The following is a 21,459-nucleotide window of genomic DNA, read 5'->3' as shown; positions in this document are numbered from 1 at the left end:
TTACATGAACATCACACAGAAAATCCAAGAGAAGCCTTCAGACAAATACATCCAGGAATTCAGTGACAAAACCACAAAACAAGCACTTTGAAGCATCATCATTTACCTGGCAGACAGTTGCACTCAAAAGCGAAGTCACCTGTTTGATGACAAGTTCCTCCATTCATACAGGGTGATGGGGAACATGGCACATACACACTTTCACAGCGATGTCCTGTATAGCCTGGTTTGCACTGGCATCTGTATGAGCCAGGCAAATTGACACAGGTCCCACCATGTTGACAAAGGCCTGGTGTGGCACATTCATTCACATCTATCTCACACTTCTGGCCAGTGTAGCCAGGCAGACAGATGCAGGAGAACTTATTTCCAGATACAGTACATGTACTTCCGTTGGCACAAGGTTGAGATGTACAGGCATCAATCCACTGACAATCTTTCCCTGTAGGATCAAGACAGAACACTGCATTAATGACATGTTATTTCTATGGAAAACAGTATTTCCTTCATGCTACCTCAAAGTGATTAGTGTACTAAATCCTAAACTTATTACAGAAAAAATTATGCCTGCATTTTACAGTGTTATGTTTGAAACAAAAACTCAATTTGTGGCTACAGTACAAAGTCATTTTATTTGCAAAGTAGCAGCGAGATATAGAATGTTGTGATTTATAAAAATAACCCATGACCTGAAATTGTACTACACACTGACAGTCACTCTTCTACGTCCCCTTCAAGAATGAAAAGCATGAGTTTCCATGCTTCCCCTCAGGCACACAATTATAATTTTCCCATAGTAAGATTTTGCTGCCAAATTTACTCCACTTTTTCTAGAAGCTAGCCTAAGAGCCACTCCAGCGCAGCTTCTGCACTCAGTTTTCCCATGTGGACAATGCCACAAGATCTAAATGTCTTTCTGCTTACGTGTAAAGGGTAGGGAGCTTGCTTCCCTAACCCCTCTCCCCCTTTGCTTTTTTTGGTCATGAAGTCATTTAGACTTTTTCTCATTTCCTGTGCTGGAGCTAGTAAATTTGAGTGTATTATGACTGCCCCAGAACATTCCAGGATGAAGTAATTCTCTAAAGAAGAGAGTCTGGAAGTACAAATGCAGAACCTCACCTGTATAACCTGGAGGACAGACACACTCATATGTGTCCTGGCTCTGGGGATGACAAGTTCCTCCGTTCAGGCAGGGCTGGGACATGTAGCAGAGGTGTGATTCTGAATACTGACAATCCTCTCCTGTGAACCCAGGAGCACATTTGCAGGTAGCCTTTCCTATCAGAGACGTAGTTTCACAAGTTCCCCCATTCTTACAGGTACTGCTTTCACAAGGGTTTCTGTACTGACAGTAGTCTCCAAGAAAGCCTTCTCGACACCTGCAATAGAGAAGAAATTATTCACAGCACATTCACCTGAAGCCTTGTCATCCTGGAAAGATACCAGGAATTAAGTTTCATGACCTCTAAAGTCTTGGAATTTGCCTTAACTAATGGTAACAGTAGCAGACCTAAATGTTAACGTCATAAATGTAAAAGCGCCTTTCTCTGGGATTGTCCCAAATGAAACCATGGAAAACTTAAGTTCAAATTGTGAAATCACTCATTACAAACTGAAGAAATACTGCACACAGTCAGAGTTACATCAAATGCAGGATCTTATTCTTGCACTTCCCTTCAAAACTTCAGTAAAAGCCTAGGTGTTAAAAGAACTGCCAAGTAACGATTCCTTGCACTCACTCCCATTTTAATAAGCATTCTTTTCAAGAAGAAAAGAAGTTTAGATAATAGGTATTAACACTAGGTATTATCCACCTTCCAAAATATTTATAAACCTTGTACAAATGCAGCGTCTGAAGGGCCTGAGGATCTGTAGCAGATCTTTCTCCACAACACTCCCATGAGACAGGAATATACTGTTATCCTCATGTTGATAAGTGCCCCTGGGACTGTGACATGCAGAAGTCTGCACTCAACTAGCAACACAAGCTCTGCAGTCAGGTCTCCCACGCCCCTGGCTAGCACCCTAACGACAAGGTCATTGTTCCTCTCTCTCCCACAGAAAAATGAGTACACACACACTATCTACAGCTAGGGCAATATTTTACACAAAGATCTGTGACTGCAGAATAATTGCAGTTATTTCTCTCTAACCTAAACTTCTGTCAATACAGCCTGACTACACTTGTCAGCTGTAATCCATCTTTTAAATGGCCTTTGTACTACAAATTTTCCATTTAACTTTCAGCAATACAGAACCCAGGCAAGCAAGCCTGCAAACTCCACCTTTGTGTCATCCCACAGTTCCATTTTCTTCTTCCAGGCAGCAGAAAGCTGCAACAGTACATGCTAGATAAAAATAACACCTAACACACAAAACAGGACTGTCCACTTGTACTTTTTCTACACACAGCTACATGCTTTAACTGGTAAGTAACCCAAAATACACACAGCCTGGGAGAACATATATTTCACTGCAAAAAATTCAGAAGTGAACATTATATACACTTTGCTCCAGAACAGGATAGGTACAATTATTCCATCACAGAGTTACTCAAATCCAAAGGGAAGAGATTCCAGCTGCAAAAAACACACAAGCCTCTAGCTAGCCCTTCAGACAAGAAGGTAAAAAGACTGCCTTTTACTTATGCACTTTAAAATGTATGGTAGATTGGAAAACAAACAAACTCCCACACCTAACTGAATATGCCTTAAAATTCAGTTTAAAAATCAAAGAACAATCGCGAAGCTGGGTTTTAAATAGAATACTACAAGGATCTGCCTTTGTTCCTATGCTATTCAACGCTTCCATCAATGAGTAAAAACAGAAAACATCAATGCTGGTCAAACATATAGGTAAGAGCGAAGACAAGTTCTTGATACAAAGTAGTAACATGAACTGCTTAACAAGGCAGTCAGCACATAAAGTGCACTTTAGCATGGTGAAGTCATACACCTAGAAACAAAACATACATAGCGTTGTCCCCAAAACAGGAGGCCGATCTGGGAAAGCCAGATTTGCTTTGGGGGTTCCTAACAGTCAGCTGAATGTGAATTCCTAGCATAACAGTTTGTACATCTAAAATATTCCTGGCCAAACAGCAAATATCAGGTAGGAGGTAAATGAGATTATGCTACATCTTATATTTCACTTGGCACAACCATTACATCAGTTCTGGTGTCTGCTATCTAAGAAGGAAGAGCTTTACTGAACTCAAAGAAGTGAGCAGTAATGATTAATAGAGAACTCTTGATGCAATGAAAAGCTCAGGTGTTTCAGTCTATTCATCAAAGGGAAAAGGGAAGAAGACAGTTAATCAAAAGCTCCAAGTATCCACAAAAACTCAGATTTAACCGTAATTCCCAATCTAGAAGGTACAGGGATAATAGAACTGAGCATCAGAAGCTCAAACTAGACAAATTCAAAATAGAAATAAGGTAATAATTTTATCTTCAAACAGAGACCTATACACAGTTTCTCAGCAGCAGAAAGAAACAACTGGAACCACGTGTTTAAGGTCACGGTGGAATTTCTCCATCACTCATGCTTGCTTAAAAGAACACCAGGATTGGCTGTCTCAGAAAGTGTATGCACACTAGTTCAAACACAGCTACTCAGAGAGATTATTATCCGAGTTATGCAAGGGGTCATTACTAGATGACCACAACTGTTTTTTCTCATGTTAAAATTTATTAACTAGCTTTAGCCATATGTCTAAAGCAGGAAAGTTATACAATAGATGTGCATACTGTAATTTACTTTTCCCCACGCCCAAATTAGGCTCCTTTCACCATACCTTAATACTTTCAACTTCGTACCCAAGAACAGACATGAAAGAGTTTTTCCAGGGCAAGGCAGGATTAATAAAGTTACAGAAAGCAAATCCTGAGACAATACCATTTTCAGAATGTCCTCTACCTTTTGTGCCATCCTCATTGTAACAGCTGAAGGCTGTCAGTGTGAGGTGCTGCCACATCACACAAGAGTCAATCTTTGGGTATTCTGGGCCTGAACCATGGCAATTCTATACGCTTCATTTAACATCCGAAATCCCTCCTTGATACGGTTTAGAAATGAGTCCAAACACCAGCAGGCTACAGCATAGCTTTGTAGAGCTCGATCACATAGAAATTTGGCACCCAGCAAAAACAGCTGTGCCAGAAGCTGGAGAACTGCTCAACTCCCACGGCATTCAAGCCTGCACACAGAGCACTAGCTAGCTCTGCTCAGAGATCATCTGGCTAACTACAACTAAATCATGTTTCTGAACATCTATATGCAGCTGATGAATGTGCAGAGTCAAACTGAACTTCAGTCCCAGAAGGCTTAGAAGATTTTGTAATAGGTATTTCTTCTAGTTTCACCACCACGAGTGATGGGGGTCTTTGGGCAGCTCAGCTGCTTTCAGTGTCAGCACTACACCAAGCTCCCCAGACTAACAGCAGCAGGCACAGGCCATGCACTTGTAGCTCTCTATCATGAAACTGTGAGCAACAAATCAGAACTCCACAGAATCCCACCAAGGGCACCTCATCAGACAAACAAGTGGTCTTCCAACATCATCCACCACTCCAACAAATACAAAATAAACCAAAACACACATAAAAGATAATTCCTAAAGTGCTTTTTCATGAAAGGCTGTAAAGCAAACTAGAAAGTGTAGAGGAACATCTCATGTGCTGTCCACAAGCAAATAAACAACCAAATACACTCCTCTCCCACTGCAACATTCAGGGATACTGGAAGATACATTTAACGGTTGCCCCTAGGTAACTGCAAGGACACAGCCTAGATGCCGATTAAGAGTAGAGCTGGTATGATTTAAAAGGAAAGATGAGCTCTAAGACAAAACTCACAACCATCACCCACAAATGGCCCAGCATTTTGTACACAAATGTTCTGGTACAAAGTTGAAGAGCACTCCAAGACCAGGCTTGTTCCGGTATCTTCAGAGACTAATCAGAAAAACATGAGGGAGCACTCCAGCAGGGAACAGCAAAAGCTCTTTCAGCTTTAGATTGGGAAGGACAAAGCCTTACAGAATATGCCAGAGGGAACATGACTGTATGTTGAAAGATGGTAAGTCAGGTATCCACCATTTTGTTTTCCTCCAGGAGAAGTGCTTGGTCAGACAGTTATGCCATTTTCCCCTCCAGCAATCCAGTGCAATCCTTTCTGAATGTTAAGGAACAAAAAACCTACAGTCCAAATTTTCAACCATGTCTCCTGTCATCAACATTTCTAGGCACAAATACTAGTAATTTAGTTCTAAATGTTGGTGTAGACAAAACTGCAAATATTTGTCCCTGATTCATGTTGGGTACCACATTGTGTCTCTAAAAAAAATGAGGCAAACACTGAAAAAGCGGGGTCTACGTCCAGACTTCTTTAAAAGATATCATTATCCTCAACAGCAACTCCAGCTTCCCACCACCCCTGCTCTGCTCTCATCCCAACCTACTCTTTTAAGTTTTCTTTAAGAGAAGGGAAAAAAAAAAAAAAAAAAAAAAGCCACTTGTCTACAGAGCAGCTTAAAATTGTAGCAGCTTGTGTCAGCTCCAAATGACATGCTCAGAACAGGAAATCCAATCTTCTCCAAATAAAAGCCACTGTTTGCCTCAGTTTTCCATCTAACGCTCAAACAGCAACAGGAAGATGAAGTTTGTTCTGGCACTTTCTAGAAGCACATGAGGTCTCTTAACCTACTTCAACAGGAATTTAATCTTTTAAGAACAAATTTCACATACAACTTAATTCAAATCACGATCACTGAAAGCTAGAGAGTTTGAAATGGGAAAATGTCCTGTGGGCTGCATCAGCTATGCAGCTGCTTCTAATTAAAGCTTCTCCTTTACTCTCTCTGGGCTACTTTCCAGCACAAATACTTTTGAGCTCAGCCCATATTTTTTTTTTCCCCCTCCTCCTTGTCTCCAGCCTGCATTTGCCTTAGCTCAGGCTCTCATGGAGCTAAACAAGAGACAAAAACAAAACAAAGGTATTTATCCAAAGCTGAAGTCTCCAAATCACTGGCAAATCCACAGAGCTGCATTCACTCTAACAACCTAACATTACAAAGTGAAAGTAAAAGATTCACAAAAGCTGCACTTTGGGCTCTTCTGCCACAAAAGTACACTGAAGTTACCTCCCAGTACTTGAGTCTCTCTTGCTTTCAAAAAACCTCTGGAAAATGCCTGGTCTGTTGGAAAAACCTCCTCATCTGCTGTGCTATATTTGCTTAGGCACGTTCATAGGAGAGTCTCTCCAAATGCACCTTATAGACTGCTTTAACCAGTCTTCCAGATGTTTGATTTTCATGGGAGTTTCCTATTCAGGCCCAGTGATATCATCTGGAGATGCACAGAAGGAAGCAGATGGTTTTAATTTAAAAAGCAAGGGGAAGAATTTCCTAGTAGTTTTGCTTCTCCCCCTTCTCAACCCAACACTCCCTTCACTTTGATTGGAAGATGCTTCAATGGAGTGGGGGGAAAAATGCAGTCTGATGACTAACGTGAGAAGGGTCTCAGTTATTTTGCTACAGATTTTAACCAGACTTCCCTCTGGCTCCCGGGTTCTGACTCCCACACCTACACCTCCTCTCAGGAGGGAGAACAGGATTCTCTGGTTAGTTTTACAAACGCTCCTTCCCATGTCTCAAGGCTCCCATTTATGCGTCATACTTTGAATGCAAACTATGGGATGGGACGGCCTCTCTGTTCTGCGTTTAAAGCAGTACACAGCTATTGTTTCTAGTCTACAGAAAGTGCTTCTACAACATAACATCCCACAGTACCCTTATCCAAGTCTCAACAGGGAAGGTTCGGTACAGCTTTTTCTGACCATCAGATCTCTGAAGAGCTTTTTGGTCTGCACAACAGAAAATTTTAACTGAGTAACTCAGATCACCACTCTGTTCCCAGATTTGAAGCTAAACATGTATGTACTCTCCCCTTTCCTCTCTGCCCTCATCTCAAGGGTCTCCTTTAACTCTGAAAGGAGACAGAAGGAAACGGGAAAGGGCAGCCCATTCTCAGAAAGGGACAACTTGTGCATTTAGCTTCTTCTGGAAAACTCTCAGGCCTCATCCTGCTATAAGGTCTCCTATGGGTATTCCCCATTGACTGGTCTAAGAGTGATTAGTCTCAGGACAGATCCTGAGAAGATGCTTGCCTGCAGACTCAGAAGCAGTTCTGCAGTCTAAGATCTTGCCTTCAGCCACAGAAGTCTTCTTAAACCCAAGTTAAAATTAATTTATAAAGATCCAGCTAGAAAGTTAGGTCAAAAACCTGGCAAAGGGGTTGGAGGTACAGGGGGTTAAAATTGGGAAAGAAGCCCCTTACTGCCAAGATGTTACTGCTTGGAGTTTAGCATGCTTTGTGGTCCTCTTGTTGCCACTCTGCAGATAAGAGGTAAAAACTGTATCATACAATGTAAATTGTGCAGAGATTTCTGCACATGGTCATAAAAATGTTGCTGACTGAAGAGGCACAGAAGCAAACACACAGCTGCACAAACCATGACAGCTTTGGGCATGAAAGGATGTGCTGAAGGAGACTGTCCTTTTGGCATCAGCCTACTTCAGCAGTCTCATCTGACTAGGAACTGCAAACAGGCCATGGTTGCCAGTCCTTTTTATTTTTATCATCAGGACCAGACAAAAGACACTGGTGTTAAAGTAGTACTTTGGTTCATACAGAGGTACTGATATCCCTTCTGGAAAAACAATATACAACAATGCTAAGGTCAAAAATCCAATCTTTAAAGCCTGCAAAGCACAAGAAGTAGCAAAGCCCAGTTTCCTCCCTAAATCTTGAAGCACCCCTACCCCAAACTCCCTTCCTTCTCACTTCTGCTTGTTTCCCTGGCAGTTTTGCTTCTGTTCCCTGTTACTGGGGCACTGAAGGGAAGCTGGGAGGTGCCACAGCTGCCAAACATAGGGAAACCCTCTGCTTCAGGGCCCTGCTGCCCCACATCAAACACAGAGAGAATCCTGCACCCATCTGCAGCAGACTCTTGCACTCAGAAAACAGTGAGCAGTGTTGCTAAATCTATGCTATACCTGTTCTTAAAACACCATAGCAGCCTTCCAGTATCTGAAGGGGGTCTACAAGGATGCTGGGGAGGGACTCTTCATCAGGGACTGCAGTGATAGGACAAGGGATAATGGGGTTTACACTTAAATAGGGGAAGTTCAGGTTAGGTATAAGGAAGAAGTTCTTTACTGTAACGGTGGTGAGGCACTGGAACAGGTTGCCCAAACAAGTGGTAAATGCTGTATCCCTGGCAGCGTTCAAAGCCAGGCTGGACACGGCGCAGTGTGAGGTGTCCCTGCCCAGGGCAGGAGGTTGGAACTAGATGATCTTAAGGTCCTTTCCAACCCTAACCCATAGAATCTCTGATTCTATCCATGCCTTCCTAGCCTGCCTGTGACTGCAGAATTACCCTAAGTTAGCAGTGACTTATAGAGCAGACTCTATAAGCTACTACTTTCCTAGTCATCCAGCAACAGGGAGATAAGAAAGGGTTTTCCTGTGATGCTCACAATTAGCATTAAGCAACAAGCAACTGCTACCCTGCTTCTCTGCTGGATATGAGAGCATGCAAGAAGACTCCTCCATGCTTAACACCTCAATGTACAACATACTGGCTAGAGATGCTGGGGGGGTGGGGGGGGACACACACATAACAACAACAAGCCACCACCATAGTGCAACACAAAGCCAAACCCCAAACTGAAACTGCCTTTTGTCAAAGCAGGACCCAGAAAGATTGGAAGAATGAGTCCTCTGTATTACTGCTGCAGATAGACCTTATTCCAAGGAATATGGCTGTATGTCCTCACCATGCTGGTCACTGAATGGGCGCACAAAGATCTCAAACAAAAATTCTGACCTTGGAAGGCTCAAACACAGGAATGTGTAATTTCCAAATATAAAATCAAGGTCAAAGAAGGTCAGTGATTCTATCAAGCCGTGCACAAAATTACAGCCATGGACCAGCAGTGTCACCAGGGGAACGGAGCTACTTAAAGGGTGTTTAAAAGAGCAGTCTGATAAAGATCCAACTCCAACTTCCTTACAAAGGTCACAATCACCGTTCTATAACAGGGGCCAGATGCACCATAATAAAGATCTCTCTTTCACTGGAGTAGATGCTACATGATTTTCTGACAAAGAAAGCTGTTTCAAAGCTAAGCTATCACTTGCTGCTTTGCCAAATAGCTAGACTAGATGCTTTGCTTATTGGTGCTTATGTTACTCATGTTTTGTGCATCACATCTTATTATAGCTGATGCAGGCTCTCCCTCAGCTGTTCACCTGTTTCTTACAGACAGCAAGATCAGCTAGATGGACTGACCACACACTACAACAAACAACTTGGCCCAGAGAAGGTACAGAAAGAGGAAGAGAACCTATTATAACAACTTATTGCCCAGCAGAGGAAGTACTGCAGATAACTTGAGAAAAGTGGAAGGGGTGGAGATTTAGCTAATCAGTGAGTGATCCTCCAGAGCTAGAAGCCAAGGCACTTCCTTTAGTAATAAGCTCAGTTTACTGAACAAAACATTTCTGCTCTTAAAGCCATCAAACATTCAGAAAGTCATTTAGATTACTACACTAGATAAAAAGTTCCCCTATTCAGAGTTCCTCATAGTGCAAGAAAGGAAAAAAAAAAAAAAAAGTTCAAAACAGGATGCTAAGAATCAGCCTGCTAAAGGCAGAGTCTCCACAACTGAGGGTTTTTTTCTGCAATTTTTACCTTCCTTTCTGCAAAAAAAGTGTTCTTGAGCCAGAACTAGAAAACAGACACAGACCAATCTCTGTATAGAGGCCTCTATTAGCCTTTCCAATTACTCTGGCACCTGCAAAGGGACTGAGCTGTTACTTGAAGGAGGAGTTGGCTTAAGACCTGCAAGAAGTCTTTGCACAAAAAGGAAGAAGGCAACATTAGAATTACAAATAACTCTGTATGCTTAAAAAATATAAGTGTGGTCAAAGCTGAGACTGTGATAAGGGAAATGTGTCAAGATCTGGACTGAACTACAAGTACTGAACCAACTTTTTTTTTTTTTAAAGCAATCTAAAACATGGTTAAGAGGAATGTGCAAGTCGGAGAACACATCCCTAAGAAGGCACAAGCAGCAGCAACATCAATAACCGTCTTGTTTACTATCTCCATTGTGACCCATATTCTTTGGCTCCAGACTAACATGCTTATGTCAAAAAGGCTACTAACATCAAACCATTTCTTGTTTCAGTCTTAAAATATAGGTGAAAAGCAGGAAAAGTTCCAGCTTTCTTTTCAGAAAGGCAGCTTGTTTCTGTTGACAACAGTATAAAGACAGGGAAAGGGAAAGACCAGGAAGCAGTAATAGTTGAAAATTTTAATTAAAAAACCCAACAGGGAATAACAAGTTACATATTTGCCTTTATATGGCCTTTCTGCACATCAGGTATCGATTTGAAACTGAGAAGAACTTCAGATTCGATTATGATTTCCCCTTTGTGTGCCACAGGTGCAATTTGAGTATATTCAGTTTTATGTAACACATTAATAGAAAGATCTAAATGCTGTGGCTAGGGAAGATGGCTGTATAGGAAAGGGTGACGAGCTGAGCTGTGTGTTAGGCAAGCTAAATCAACAGGACAAAATTCACTAATATTTAAAGAATGTTGGCATTAAGAGGGATTTAGCATGCTAGAAAATGGCACAACTTAAACTGATGAACTAAACAAGGTTTAGAAAATAATCTATTTACTGTAGATGTAGTAAACGAACTTACTTGCAATATCCTGTACCATTCTGATACGGAATGCACTTTCCCTCATTAACACATGGCCTGGAATCATCCATACACTGTAAAGCTGAAAGGAAATGAGAGTCAAATCAGTAGCCATACATGTTAAGTCAAAGCTTCATTAGCATATTTTGAGGAACTAAAATCTTATAGCAGAAAATTTTGTATGTCTGGAACAGAAACAAAGACATTATCACAGAGTTTCATTTAATCTCTGGCAGCATCACAAGAGCCAGACTCAAAGAAGAATAAAATACAGATTGGCTCATCAGGCAACTAAATGTTTTTAGAATTTCTTTTAGGTAGATTTTCAAAGCAAAGCATGCAGTAGTTTCTACATTCATATCAGCACTTGTGTATTTTGTCTTAAATGTCACCAATGGCTACCTTCAGATCAAAATTCTAGACCGAAATTCACCAAAATAAGAGGCAACTACTCCTAAGTCTTCTTTAAAAATATTTTGTCTCAAATCTTTCCTTCTTTTCTACCATCTTTAGGGACACTTGGCACTGAAACAGGAGCATCTGTCCCTCACAATCTCACCTACTGTACATTTCTAGCAATCCAGAATTTGCTGCAACATCATTACTGTTGTAGCACTCTGATTTCAGTCTAGACTGTATTTAGGAGTAAGTGAAAACATCAGATATGTTAAAGACTTTCAGCAAAGAATTTGTTATTTCTAAGGAGGAGATACTCTGTAGCTCAAACTGACATTTTTGGTGATACATTTTAAAAAAGGTATTAGGTATGATACAGTTCAGGCTGGTCAATTTTTATCCAAGTCTACTGGAAGCTCTGGTGGGATCTCTTTCTCATCAGCTCTTGACATGTGGTTCGTCTCTTCACGGGGACCTGAAGGAGCACACCACAGCTATTTCTGAAGTGAGCAGAAGGGTGATAACTATGGAAAAGCTGCAGGAGCAGAAGGCACTCTAGAACCACAAAAATTTAGCCAGCTGTCCTAGACCACAGCCTGCCATTTGAATAACACCAAACTAGTGGATAAAAGCTCTCAGAACCAGAAGATCTGGGCTCTATCCTAAACTTACAAATGTATTGAGAAATCTAGCTCTTCCCAGCCTCCAGTTCTGTCTCCTGGCCCTCAAACACACACACTTCTGAGCCATTATGGAAATAGGACCCGTAATCAGTCTTAAAGGCAGCTAGAGGCATCAATGACATCCAGCCATGTAAACTGCCTACTTGAGTACCAGCTGCTGAAGGGCAGATAGCCTTTTTGGTTTTAAAGGACAGCTTTCCTTTCCTCAAGAGGTATTACATTTTCAATACAAATTCAGCAAGGGGCATCAGGGAAGAAAATGGTCCAAACCACCACCAAAGTTTATGTACTGGCGACTAAGGAATAGGGCTCAGAAACAAAAGAGTTAACTCATCAGTTCCACTAAGCTTTCCCCTGCAACCAGCCCAAATTCAGTCCAGCAATTAGACCACTTGGAATAGACTCCAGTTACTGCTATCCAGGGCTTGAAGTGTTATTTCTCAATAACCCTGGAGCATGCAAACACGTCACGTGCACTATAAGGTACTATAGGAGCATTTCACACTTGCAATCCCTACACAGAATACAGTTAAACTAAACACAGTTGCCCAAGAAAATTATCAGTATTTCCCACAATATGAGTACAGCTGTTTCTGTTAACTTGATTTCTGAAAAGGGGGCACTTGGATGGAGCTGCTTCTGCAGAGCTCTCGGGAAATGAACAAAATTCCACTCTGAGCCCCTTTCAGATAACCCCTGAGGTCAGGGTTACCAAGCGACAGAAATATTAACACAGATTTTGCATGGCATTCCCTCCCACAGCAGTCAAACACACACTGATTTGCACCTGTCTGAATTTTCACCCCATTTAATGGCAACATCTGCAAGACTTCGACTCCAAATTTCATCTGCTTCTGTCTAACACTACAGCAGCTTGTTTTCACAACAGAGATTAACTCCAGTTAGCACGGTTGAGTTACAGTGTGTTCAAGAGAAACTGCAAAAGAACCTGTAACGATTCAGACTGCTCTTACCTCCTATGGTACCCCAGGGAAACAGAGGAAGGTTAAAACAAGCCTTACCACACTTCAGAGAACCAGAAAGGGAAGCAGACTTCGCATTCTCATCTTACTACCTTGAATGCTCATTCTTTTCACACCAATCAAGCCAGTGGAGCAAATACTCAGGGGATTATTTCTTTTGTGCCCATGCTTTCAAACACAATTTTGTAAACTCTTCAAGTACTCATGTACCCAGTGAGAACTGAGCAGTCAGTTGATTTTGTAACCCACACAGTAAAAGCTTAACTAGCATTTGGCCAAAAACATGCAGCATAACTGCATTGAGGGGAACAAGAGGATGATGGCTTTCAGGGTCACAGTAAGGATCCGAATCAGTGATTCCTGTTTGGCTGAACAGGCCAAACACAGAGAGAGTAGAGAGGCTTTAGCAAAGTAATGATTAATTTTCTCCTGCTTTTTGACAAATTATTCTTGCCTTGAACTGCTGTTTAGCAGGTCATTAAACCACTACTAGTCCTTAGAATTCTTTAACAGAGGCACACGGTGAATGGGGCAATGAGGGCAGCTAAAAACATACTTTGTATATAGTAATTTACAAGTGAAAGAAGCTGGAAAAAAACAAAAGCAAAATTACTCTTGTACTCTTTCAGCTTAAGACTAAAACAGGCCGAACAGAAATACATTGAAAAGCAACGAAAGTTGAAGTGCATGTAAATGTAACCATATTTTATATTAAAATGAGTATTAAAAAGTAACATGACTGCTTTTCTTTAAAGAAAGAAATCACAAGGGAGACTGAAGACTACAGTTCTCACAGTAAAATTAGCATTTCTGTGCACAAAGCACTGTCTTCCGGTATTTCACGATATCTTTAAGAATTTCATAATGCATACAAAACTGAAGCATTTCAACATGAATTACTTCAAAAGCTACTTTTCTGCTATCCTACCATGTTGTGCTCAGGAGTTAATAGTATCAGAAACTTTAACTTCTACCTCAGCCACCATTAAAAATGTCTCCTTACACCCATTATGTTAACTGGAAACACTTTGGTGTGCACAGCATGAGAGAACACAGCCTTGTCTTGAAAAGATAAGGCCACTTTTCTATAAGCCATATATAGATAGATAGCATCAGCACACTGTCAAGGCTTTGAGTTACAGGCTGCTTTCAACAGTTTTCTTCTGTGTTTTAAAAACCAGCCATAAGGAATTATTTGTTGTTTTCTGGACTTGTTCTAGCTTGCCAAAATTACCAAGACTATCAGAAGCTGGGTTAGCCCACGACAAGCATGAACAGCGATGTATCAAGTCCTCGCACTCTGGCACAGTGAAAGGCTCGCTCCAGTATGCCAGCAGGTCTTCAAGGGGAAATCCCACAGCTTTTTCATGTGCAGTCAGTCCCTTTGGGCTGAATATGGGAATACTAGGAAACTCCTCACAATTATCAAAAGGCAGACTTCTACTAAAGTGTGCAGGCCACCACTTATGGAAGGTGGTGGCCCCAGTTTCTAGCATATGTTGTAGCCAAGTTTGAAAAACTTCCTGGATGAGGGCTTTAAGTGCACGTGAGATTAATGTTTTTAGCTATACTACCTAGCCTATCATTTATACAAATCCTTGCACATGCCTTCATTTAGAAACAAATACTAACCTGATGTTTAACTAGCCTACCAGGACTATTTCCCAAAGCCAGAGGGGAAAACAAGTAGCCACTGCTGTAAAATGAACACAAGCAGAAAGTGTTACTCACAGAAACGCTATAGGAGCTGCTGCGATTCTCAACATCCAAATCCAAAGCTCATGCTTAACTGGAGTACAATTTCACTGTTGTTTTGGCTAGGAGACAGTTAAACCAAATCTAAGAGGAAAAGTTGTGCTCCTGCACCATTGTTCTTTAGAATGCCAAGATGATGGGGAAGCTGTGATTTGGTTTCTATACTTCACCTACCCACTCTATATTCAGATACTTTCTAGGCTAGAAAATTAAAAGAAATAGTGAAGGATTAAGATTAGAAGATGTGTGAGACTTCAGCTTTTCAGGGAGAAGGCTGCTACAGGGAAACAAAGCCATAACCAGAGAAAATCTGAAAGGGCTTTGTTATAAATGCTAAAAGGAAAGTAACTCCAATAAACTCCTCACTCACAAGTTCAGAAAAAGGCAAGCAGAAATAAAAATGCAGAATACCAAAACAATTAATGGTCTGAGGAAGAGACATTACAAAGCTGATTTCCTGTTGCTTTGTGGTTGATTATCCTGCATCTAAGAAGCTACAGGGCCTGACCAAAAGTTTTACTTTATATAAGGGAAGACTGGCAGAGAACTCTGCTGGCAGAGAACACTGCTGAGCTGTTGATGCAGCTTTCTCCTTGGGAGGACACTATATGGGTCTCTCTCTCATCTTTCTGTCCATGAATTTTCCATTAAGTCCATAAAAACGCAGTATCTTGCAAGAACACAGACCTCTATCACATTGGCTGAAACGTCTCCATAGGTTCAAAAGCTTTCTTGTGGGAAAGGGTGGAAAACAACCTTCCTGAACATAGAAGAAAAGTCAGGCTCAAGATACCTTAAAGACTAGAAAGAAAACTAAAGGACAAAATAGGTTTCAATAACCTAGTAGTCAGTGGATTTTCTGCCTTGACTGACATTAATGAGAAACAGCCTGTCATCTCAACTGTGTTACCCATTCTACATGAAGAGAAAGGAGGAAAAAAGATTCAAAGCTCTCAAACAGAAGCAACACAGGATGCATGTGGAATCCTTGCACAAGCTCAGGCTGCTTGCCAAAGGTGGATCAGCTCTGAAGAGGACGATCATCAGCATAGTCAGAAACCCCATGCTACATTACAAATCAAGGGGTCTCAAATTCCAAGGGAGTGAAAAACAGCTTCTGATTCCCTTCAGGAAAAACAGAGCATGAAAAAAGCAGCTAAGAGAAAATGCTGAAACATGTGGCGTAATCCTGAAGGAAGAACAGCAGGTCCTCAACATGCAGAAAGGGACAAAATCCTTCCGCAGCGGCACCTCACAGCACACAAACAGCTGCTGAAAAAGGTGGTAAGGAATAAGAAGCACTGCACATATGGAGAGAAGATAACCAAATTTGGAGGGAAACCACAAAGGACTAATTACGCTATTCACTAACCTCAACAGATTATGGTTCCAGTGAGATTATGTACCAGGGAAGAACCCACTAGTAAATAAGTGCTAGCTGAAATATGAAAATAGCTTTTTCTTTTTTTTCTGAAGAACAGATCACCCCATGGCAGTCACACAGTGGGTTGAGGAAGCAAACGAATATAAATCCTTACATTGAAAAAAATTATAGTGACTTATATTCAGCTCATATTTAGAAAACATTAACATTTGTGGAATTTAAGCAAGCTGACCAGTTTGCCCTTCAGACAGCAGTAGTTAAGGACAAAGCTTGTAGACAAGGCATGAAAATAGTCCATAAGGTAAAAATGCTTTAATCAGATTATTAAGACATCTCCACTGTTTTTACACACAAAAGCCTGAAATCAATTGGATAGTGCAAAACTTACCAACTGAGAAGCTAAGCAGAGCTCAGAGGAGCGTGAAGGCAGTCAGCCAACATCCTCTACCTTCTGGGAGAGAAAACCCCAATATCTAAACTGGTTTCCTATGCTGATTTCTCTAGACCAGCATAAAAAAAGAGTGGATTTCAGAAGAGCAAGTTTGTAAGAAGGAGAAACTTTGCTTTAGAAATTCACCAAGTTTTTCTGAATTTGAGAATAGCAATGACAAATCTGACTGCATTAAGTTGAGATACACAAACTGCATGCTCCCCAATCATGTTTCTAATCTCTCCCCCAAACACCCAGGAATGAGCAAAAACGAAGGCCTCCTAAGAACAGAGCTAGGAACTGCTGTGCAAATTCAGAGGTACAGTTGAAGCCCTTCTGTCATCAGGGTCTTAGGCCCAGGAAGCTGCAGGAGGACAGTTATTTGTATCAGATGCAGATACAGTTCACATGACACTGTTCCTGTTGAAAAACTGCTGATAAAAGCTCAAGTTATAATATATATTGAATTCCCACTGAACTTGTAACAGAATTCCAAAGTGTCAGTCACCATATTCTCCATTTCCTTACACAGCTACTGTTTCCCGCCTTCTCCTATTTTCAGTTCTCCCAACAAAGCCAAAACCCTGAAATCCAGAACAGCCACATAAAGTATTTAGTTAAGGAAAAAAAAAAAAAAAGTTTTCAACACAAAAAATGTAGGGAAGGCAATTAAAGAGCCAAAGAGGTATTGGTGTTTCCATGGCAATCTGGCAGACGGGAGCCATGCTCGCGTCTTCTCCCAAGCCTTCCGTCATTCTCCAGCACTAAATCTTTATTAATCTGAGCACTAAGCAATTGCTGCGCAGAAACGCCAGCCTGTTCCTTGTGCTGTGCAGTGCTTCCACAGCCATCCAGGGGGAGGTCAGAGGAACAAGATGAAGACTTGCTGCATGGAACAAACAGCAGACGTCGTGCCATTTTGAGATACAAAGCTCTTTTCTCATCCTCATAGCAGGCTAAAAAAAGGACTTGTGCCCTAGGAACAGACTATTTTCTAAACAGAACGAACAATTATTTCTGAAGCTCTCAGATGACTGTGTTTAGAACGATACAAGCACTGACAGCTCTTGACTTCTGTTGGCAAGATAATTTCAGACAGAATTCATAGAAACTAAGACAACAACCACAAAAGGACTTTTTAAGCACAGATGCTTAGGGAAGCCCTTTTTTTCCCCCAATATGGATGACATCTCCCTTTATACGTTCCAGAAGAGGGATGAGACTTAATCACTGCATCACTCCTCCACAACCATTAGCCAAGATTACAAACTTAAAGGAAACGATGTTACATCTGGAGTTACAAATTGTGACTCTGCTTTTGCTGTTAAGTAAGACTCCCAAGCCCGGAAGACACAGGCTGCCAGAGCTCCGCTGCTGCTTTTCACCTACTCATTGTCCCACATTCAAGCCCCAGTCACCAGATCCCTCTGACAGCACAGGGACCACTTTTGGAAACAGAAGAAGACAAACAGGACCAGAGCATACTAAAGAGAATTACCCACCTATTGCAACAGCAGCAAGACACCTTAAAAAAAGGGAGGAAGGGAAACAGCTGTAGAAGCTGACAAAACCCAAACCCACCCACTGTAAGAGATTCAAATGCCAAATGCCACCAGAGGCACGAGTTCTCTTTTCCCAAGGATTCAAGTCCTGAGAACATCAGCAAGAGGATCTTCACGTATTTCTAATCTAAGTGATGCCCTGCAGGAAGTGATGCGAGTCAGATTCTCATCACACTCTTCAGAAAGTCTAAATCAGCATCTTTGATAAGAACAAATTTGACAGGCAGTAAAGCCTTCAAAAGATCAAGTAAAACTTGCTCTTCCTTAAGCAAATCCATATCAAGCAAACCAGCACTGTCAGCTTTACCCAAAGTCCTCAAAAGTTTCACTTTTTGAATACTAAAGATCTCACACTGCAGTCCACATCAGCACACTACCTTTGTGCTGCTCTAGATTAAAAATGCACTGGAATCTGTTAGAAATACAGGCTGATAGTCAACGACAGCCCGGCAAAGCTGGGCTTAGCAAAACCCGAGTGTTAATCATGACAGTAGGTAATTAGGGTGGGCTTTACTAGCCAGGATTCCTGCTTTCCACACTGCTATCTGATGAGAAGAGGAGCAAATGTTCACAGCAATTATCAGGAGTATCCACACCAAAAGCGCAGGTGTTGCTGCCCCACCCCAGCTTACTACACCTTCAACTGCAGCCTTGTGCAAAACTAAACGGCTCAACTGGAAAAGCAAGTTGCTACACCATTGGGCTTGCATGATGAGGCAGAGTTGAGTAGTCCAAACCATAGCGCTTAGTGCATCCAGGAGCCTCCTATTTATTGACCAAGAAGGCTGACATCAGGTACCTGCCCTCTCTTGCACAAGAGCATCAAGACAGTTGAATATGCACCTGAAAAATACCCTTTCGGTGACTTCACCTTTCCCATTAACTGAAGCCACAGCTCCCACTCCCAAGAACCAGAGGCAGGTCAGTATCTCACGAGCAACCAGAGTCACTTTCAGTCTAGATTTGTCATCTCTTGACAACCAGCCTTTGTTTAGTACTGGGAAGAAACTTCACCCAACCAGCCTTTGTTTAGAACTGGGAAGAGGTTTCACCCACAATGCCAAAACCTTCTGCAGCATGGCAGGACCCTGACCAGGTAGGTATCCCTACCCAGTCAATCTGACAAGTGATACCACAGTTACTTCTCCTCTCAACCCTGTCACAGAAGGAGATGGCAGGGCTAGTATTAAGCTGATAAGATGCTGGTATGAAAGTACAGGTTAACTAAGTGGAAATGACATTTAGTCTTTGCAAAAAAAAAATGGTATTTTGTTGTCTTACTGGACTGTGTAAGCTGTTTCCAGAAATAACAATCCTACTATACACCACACCCCTACCCTACCAAGAAAGCATATTTCTGAACTTTTAAGGCATCTACCCTTGAAAGATCTTTTATCTTCTCAGTCCCTTTTGAGCAAACCTGACCAAAAGACACTCAAGGAATAGCTGTTTTGGGTGGGTTTTTTTTAACGTCAACCATCTTCTTGCAACACATTAGCAAAACCAAGTCAGTCAGATTTCAGAGGGAGTTACAGCAAATAAAAAGAAAAAAGCAACATTATTTCTCCTGGGAGACAAATACTGACCATTTCAAAGCCAAAACAGATAGACTGATTGACGCTATATCCAAAACAGCAGTAGTGGTCAAAACTGCAGGCAGCAGTTTCTACTCCTAATCATAACAAAGAGTAAAATTGCTGAAATTATCAGTGTCTCGCTCAGTCACACACTAAACAACTTCCACTACCACTTTCTCCCATTGCTGCACTCTTCACAAGTCATCTGAAGTGCAACCCAGCCTCTCGGCAGGAAAAAGGAAGAAAGAATGATAAGTCACACAAGCAATCCAGGTTGGATGGGGCTTGAGCAGCCCGGTCTGGTGAAAGGCACCCCTGCCCACTGCAGGGGCTTGGAACGCGATGAGCTTCGAGGTCCCTTCCAACCCAAACCATTCTACAATAATCAACGACTGCTGGTGCTTGAGAGCTGCAATGCTGCGAGTGCTTTAGGAGCAGGGCTGCTGTTGGGAGAAGCATGAAATCCACCAGAACCCAATAGTTAAGGCTGTGGACCATGTTCTCCAGCCTGGTTGTAAAACATATTGCGAATGCCAACACGCAACAGAGAACAGCGACAAAAAGCAGCAATTTCCTCAGAGGTGCACACACGGCTTCACGCCTGGACCGATTAATAGTTAAAGCAGATTATGTAGAAATTCCTTCTGTGTGTGCAGGTATGTCCTCAACAAAGAGGCTGGAACGAACACGACGCATGGGTATTCAGAGCGATGGAAAGCAGTAAACCATTTCCCTCGTATTTTGAAACCAAACCCCTCAAGCACTCGAGCCACTTTTACAAGAGCACATCTATCACTGCCACGCACTGCGGCGAGGGACGACTGACTTCGCCCCAGCGTTCCGTTACGCGTGAGCTCCCACGGGAGAGCGGCCCCCGCTGCCCCGCACGGAGCTGCAGAGCCCCCCCGAGCTGCGGCTTGGCGGGCAGACCCGCACAAACCCCTGCCCGGGTCCGCGGCGCGGTTCGGGGGTCACCACTCCTCAGGAAGCGGCGGCGGCCCTGCGGGGCCACCCCTCACGATGACACCCTGCGGCGGCCCCGCCGCCCCCCCGCACCCCCTTCGTGGCACGAGGAAGGGGGCACCGAAGCCGGCCTGGCCTCGCTGGAGGGGGCGCCGGTCTCCCCGCGGCAGCGGGCCGGGCAGCGGGAGGCTCCGGGCAGCCCCTCAGCCTCCCGCGCACCGCCTCAGCCCCATAGGCCCCCACAGCCCCTTGCCGCCGCCCCGTCACTCACCGGACGCTGGTTCGGCGCGGCTGAGCACGGCCAGCACCAGGCCGAGGAAAGCGACGAGCGCTGGCCCCACTCCCCGGGCCATGGCCACTGCCGCTCACGCCGCCACTGGCACGGCGCGGAAGGATCTACGCAGCCACCGATGGCGCCGACGGCTGCCCGCGCGGAGGGACACGGCTCAGGCACACATCCCCCGCTTCCTCCGCCGTGCTGTGCCGCGCCCCGCTCCAACCGACTGCCGCCAGGGGGCGCCCGACCCCGGAACGCGGGGCGGGGCCGGGCAGGGCCGGGCCAGGAGCGGGAGGGGGCTGCGGCGGCGAGGGTCTGGGGCGGAGAAGAAAGGGCACCGGGACGAGGAGCATTGGGGAGGGGGATGGAGGACACTGGGGCTGGGGGATTGAGGGCAGCGGGGACAAGAGATGGCGGGCAAGGGAAATATGTGTCGCCCCTGTAGGGTGGCGATAGCGGCAGCGGGTGCTCACGGGGAGGACAGCGGAGTGTTCCGCCTGAGGTGCTGCCGGGGCGCTGCCCGCCCTGTGTTCAGGCTGGGGTGCAGGCCCCAGCGTTGCCTAAGGGCAAGTACCGGTGGGAAGGGAAGCCCCACAACAGCATCGGCAGGGGGAGTCTCGCCCCGTGGGAAGCGGTGTGAGAGCTTGCCACCCCACCTCTCGGCCCCAT

The 21,459-nt window shown here is 43.4% G+C and overlaps 1 protein-coding gene across 3 annotated transcripts in view; it reads right to left on the bottom strand.

Moving 5' to 3' along the window:
• The window catches only part of NOTCH2 (notch receptor 2), an 88,134-nt gene extending 67,148 nt beyond the window's left edge, over window positions 1-20,986 (bottom strand). For all 3 annotated transcript variants that reach the window (XR_008972380.1, XM_057411183.1, XM_057411184.1), the window contains exons 1-4: window positions 20,785-20,986; window positions 10,781-10,862; window positions 1,120-1,379; window positions 107-442 (exon numbers count right to left, since the gene is read on the bottom strand). Coding sequence is in view for 2 of the 3 variants with exons in the window: in XM_057411183.1 (XP_057267166.1) it covers window positions 107-442; window positions 1,120-1,379; window positions 10,781-10,862; window positions 20,785-20,866 (760 nt within the window). In the remaining variant the exon portion in view is untranslated. The remainder of the gene's footprint in view (window positions 1-106; window positions 443-1,119; window positions 1,380-10,780; window positions 10,863-20,784) is intronic.
• Between the last annotated feature and the right edge of the window lie 473 nt (window positions 20,987-21,459).

Source organism: Pezoporus wallicus, unplaced genomic scaffold (assembly GCF_028554395.1).
Source record: "Pezoporus wallicus isolate ANWC-B61680 ecotype Strahan unplaced genomic scaffold, APGP_CSIRO_Pwel_v1 contig_8779, whole genome shotgun sequence".
NCBI lineage: Eukaryota > Metazoa > Chordata > Aves > Psittaciformes > Psittacidae > Pezoporus > Pezoporus wallicus.
Note: the sequence above shows the minus strand (reverse complement) of the source record. Positions and strands in the feature narration are given on the sequence as shown.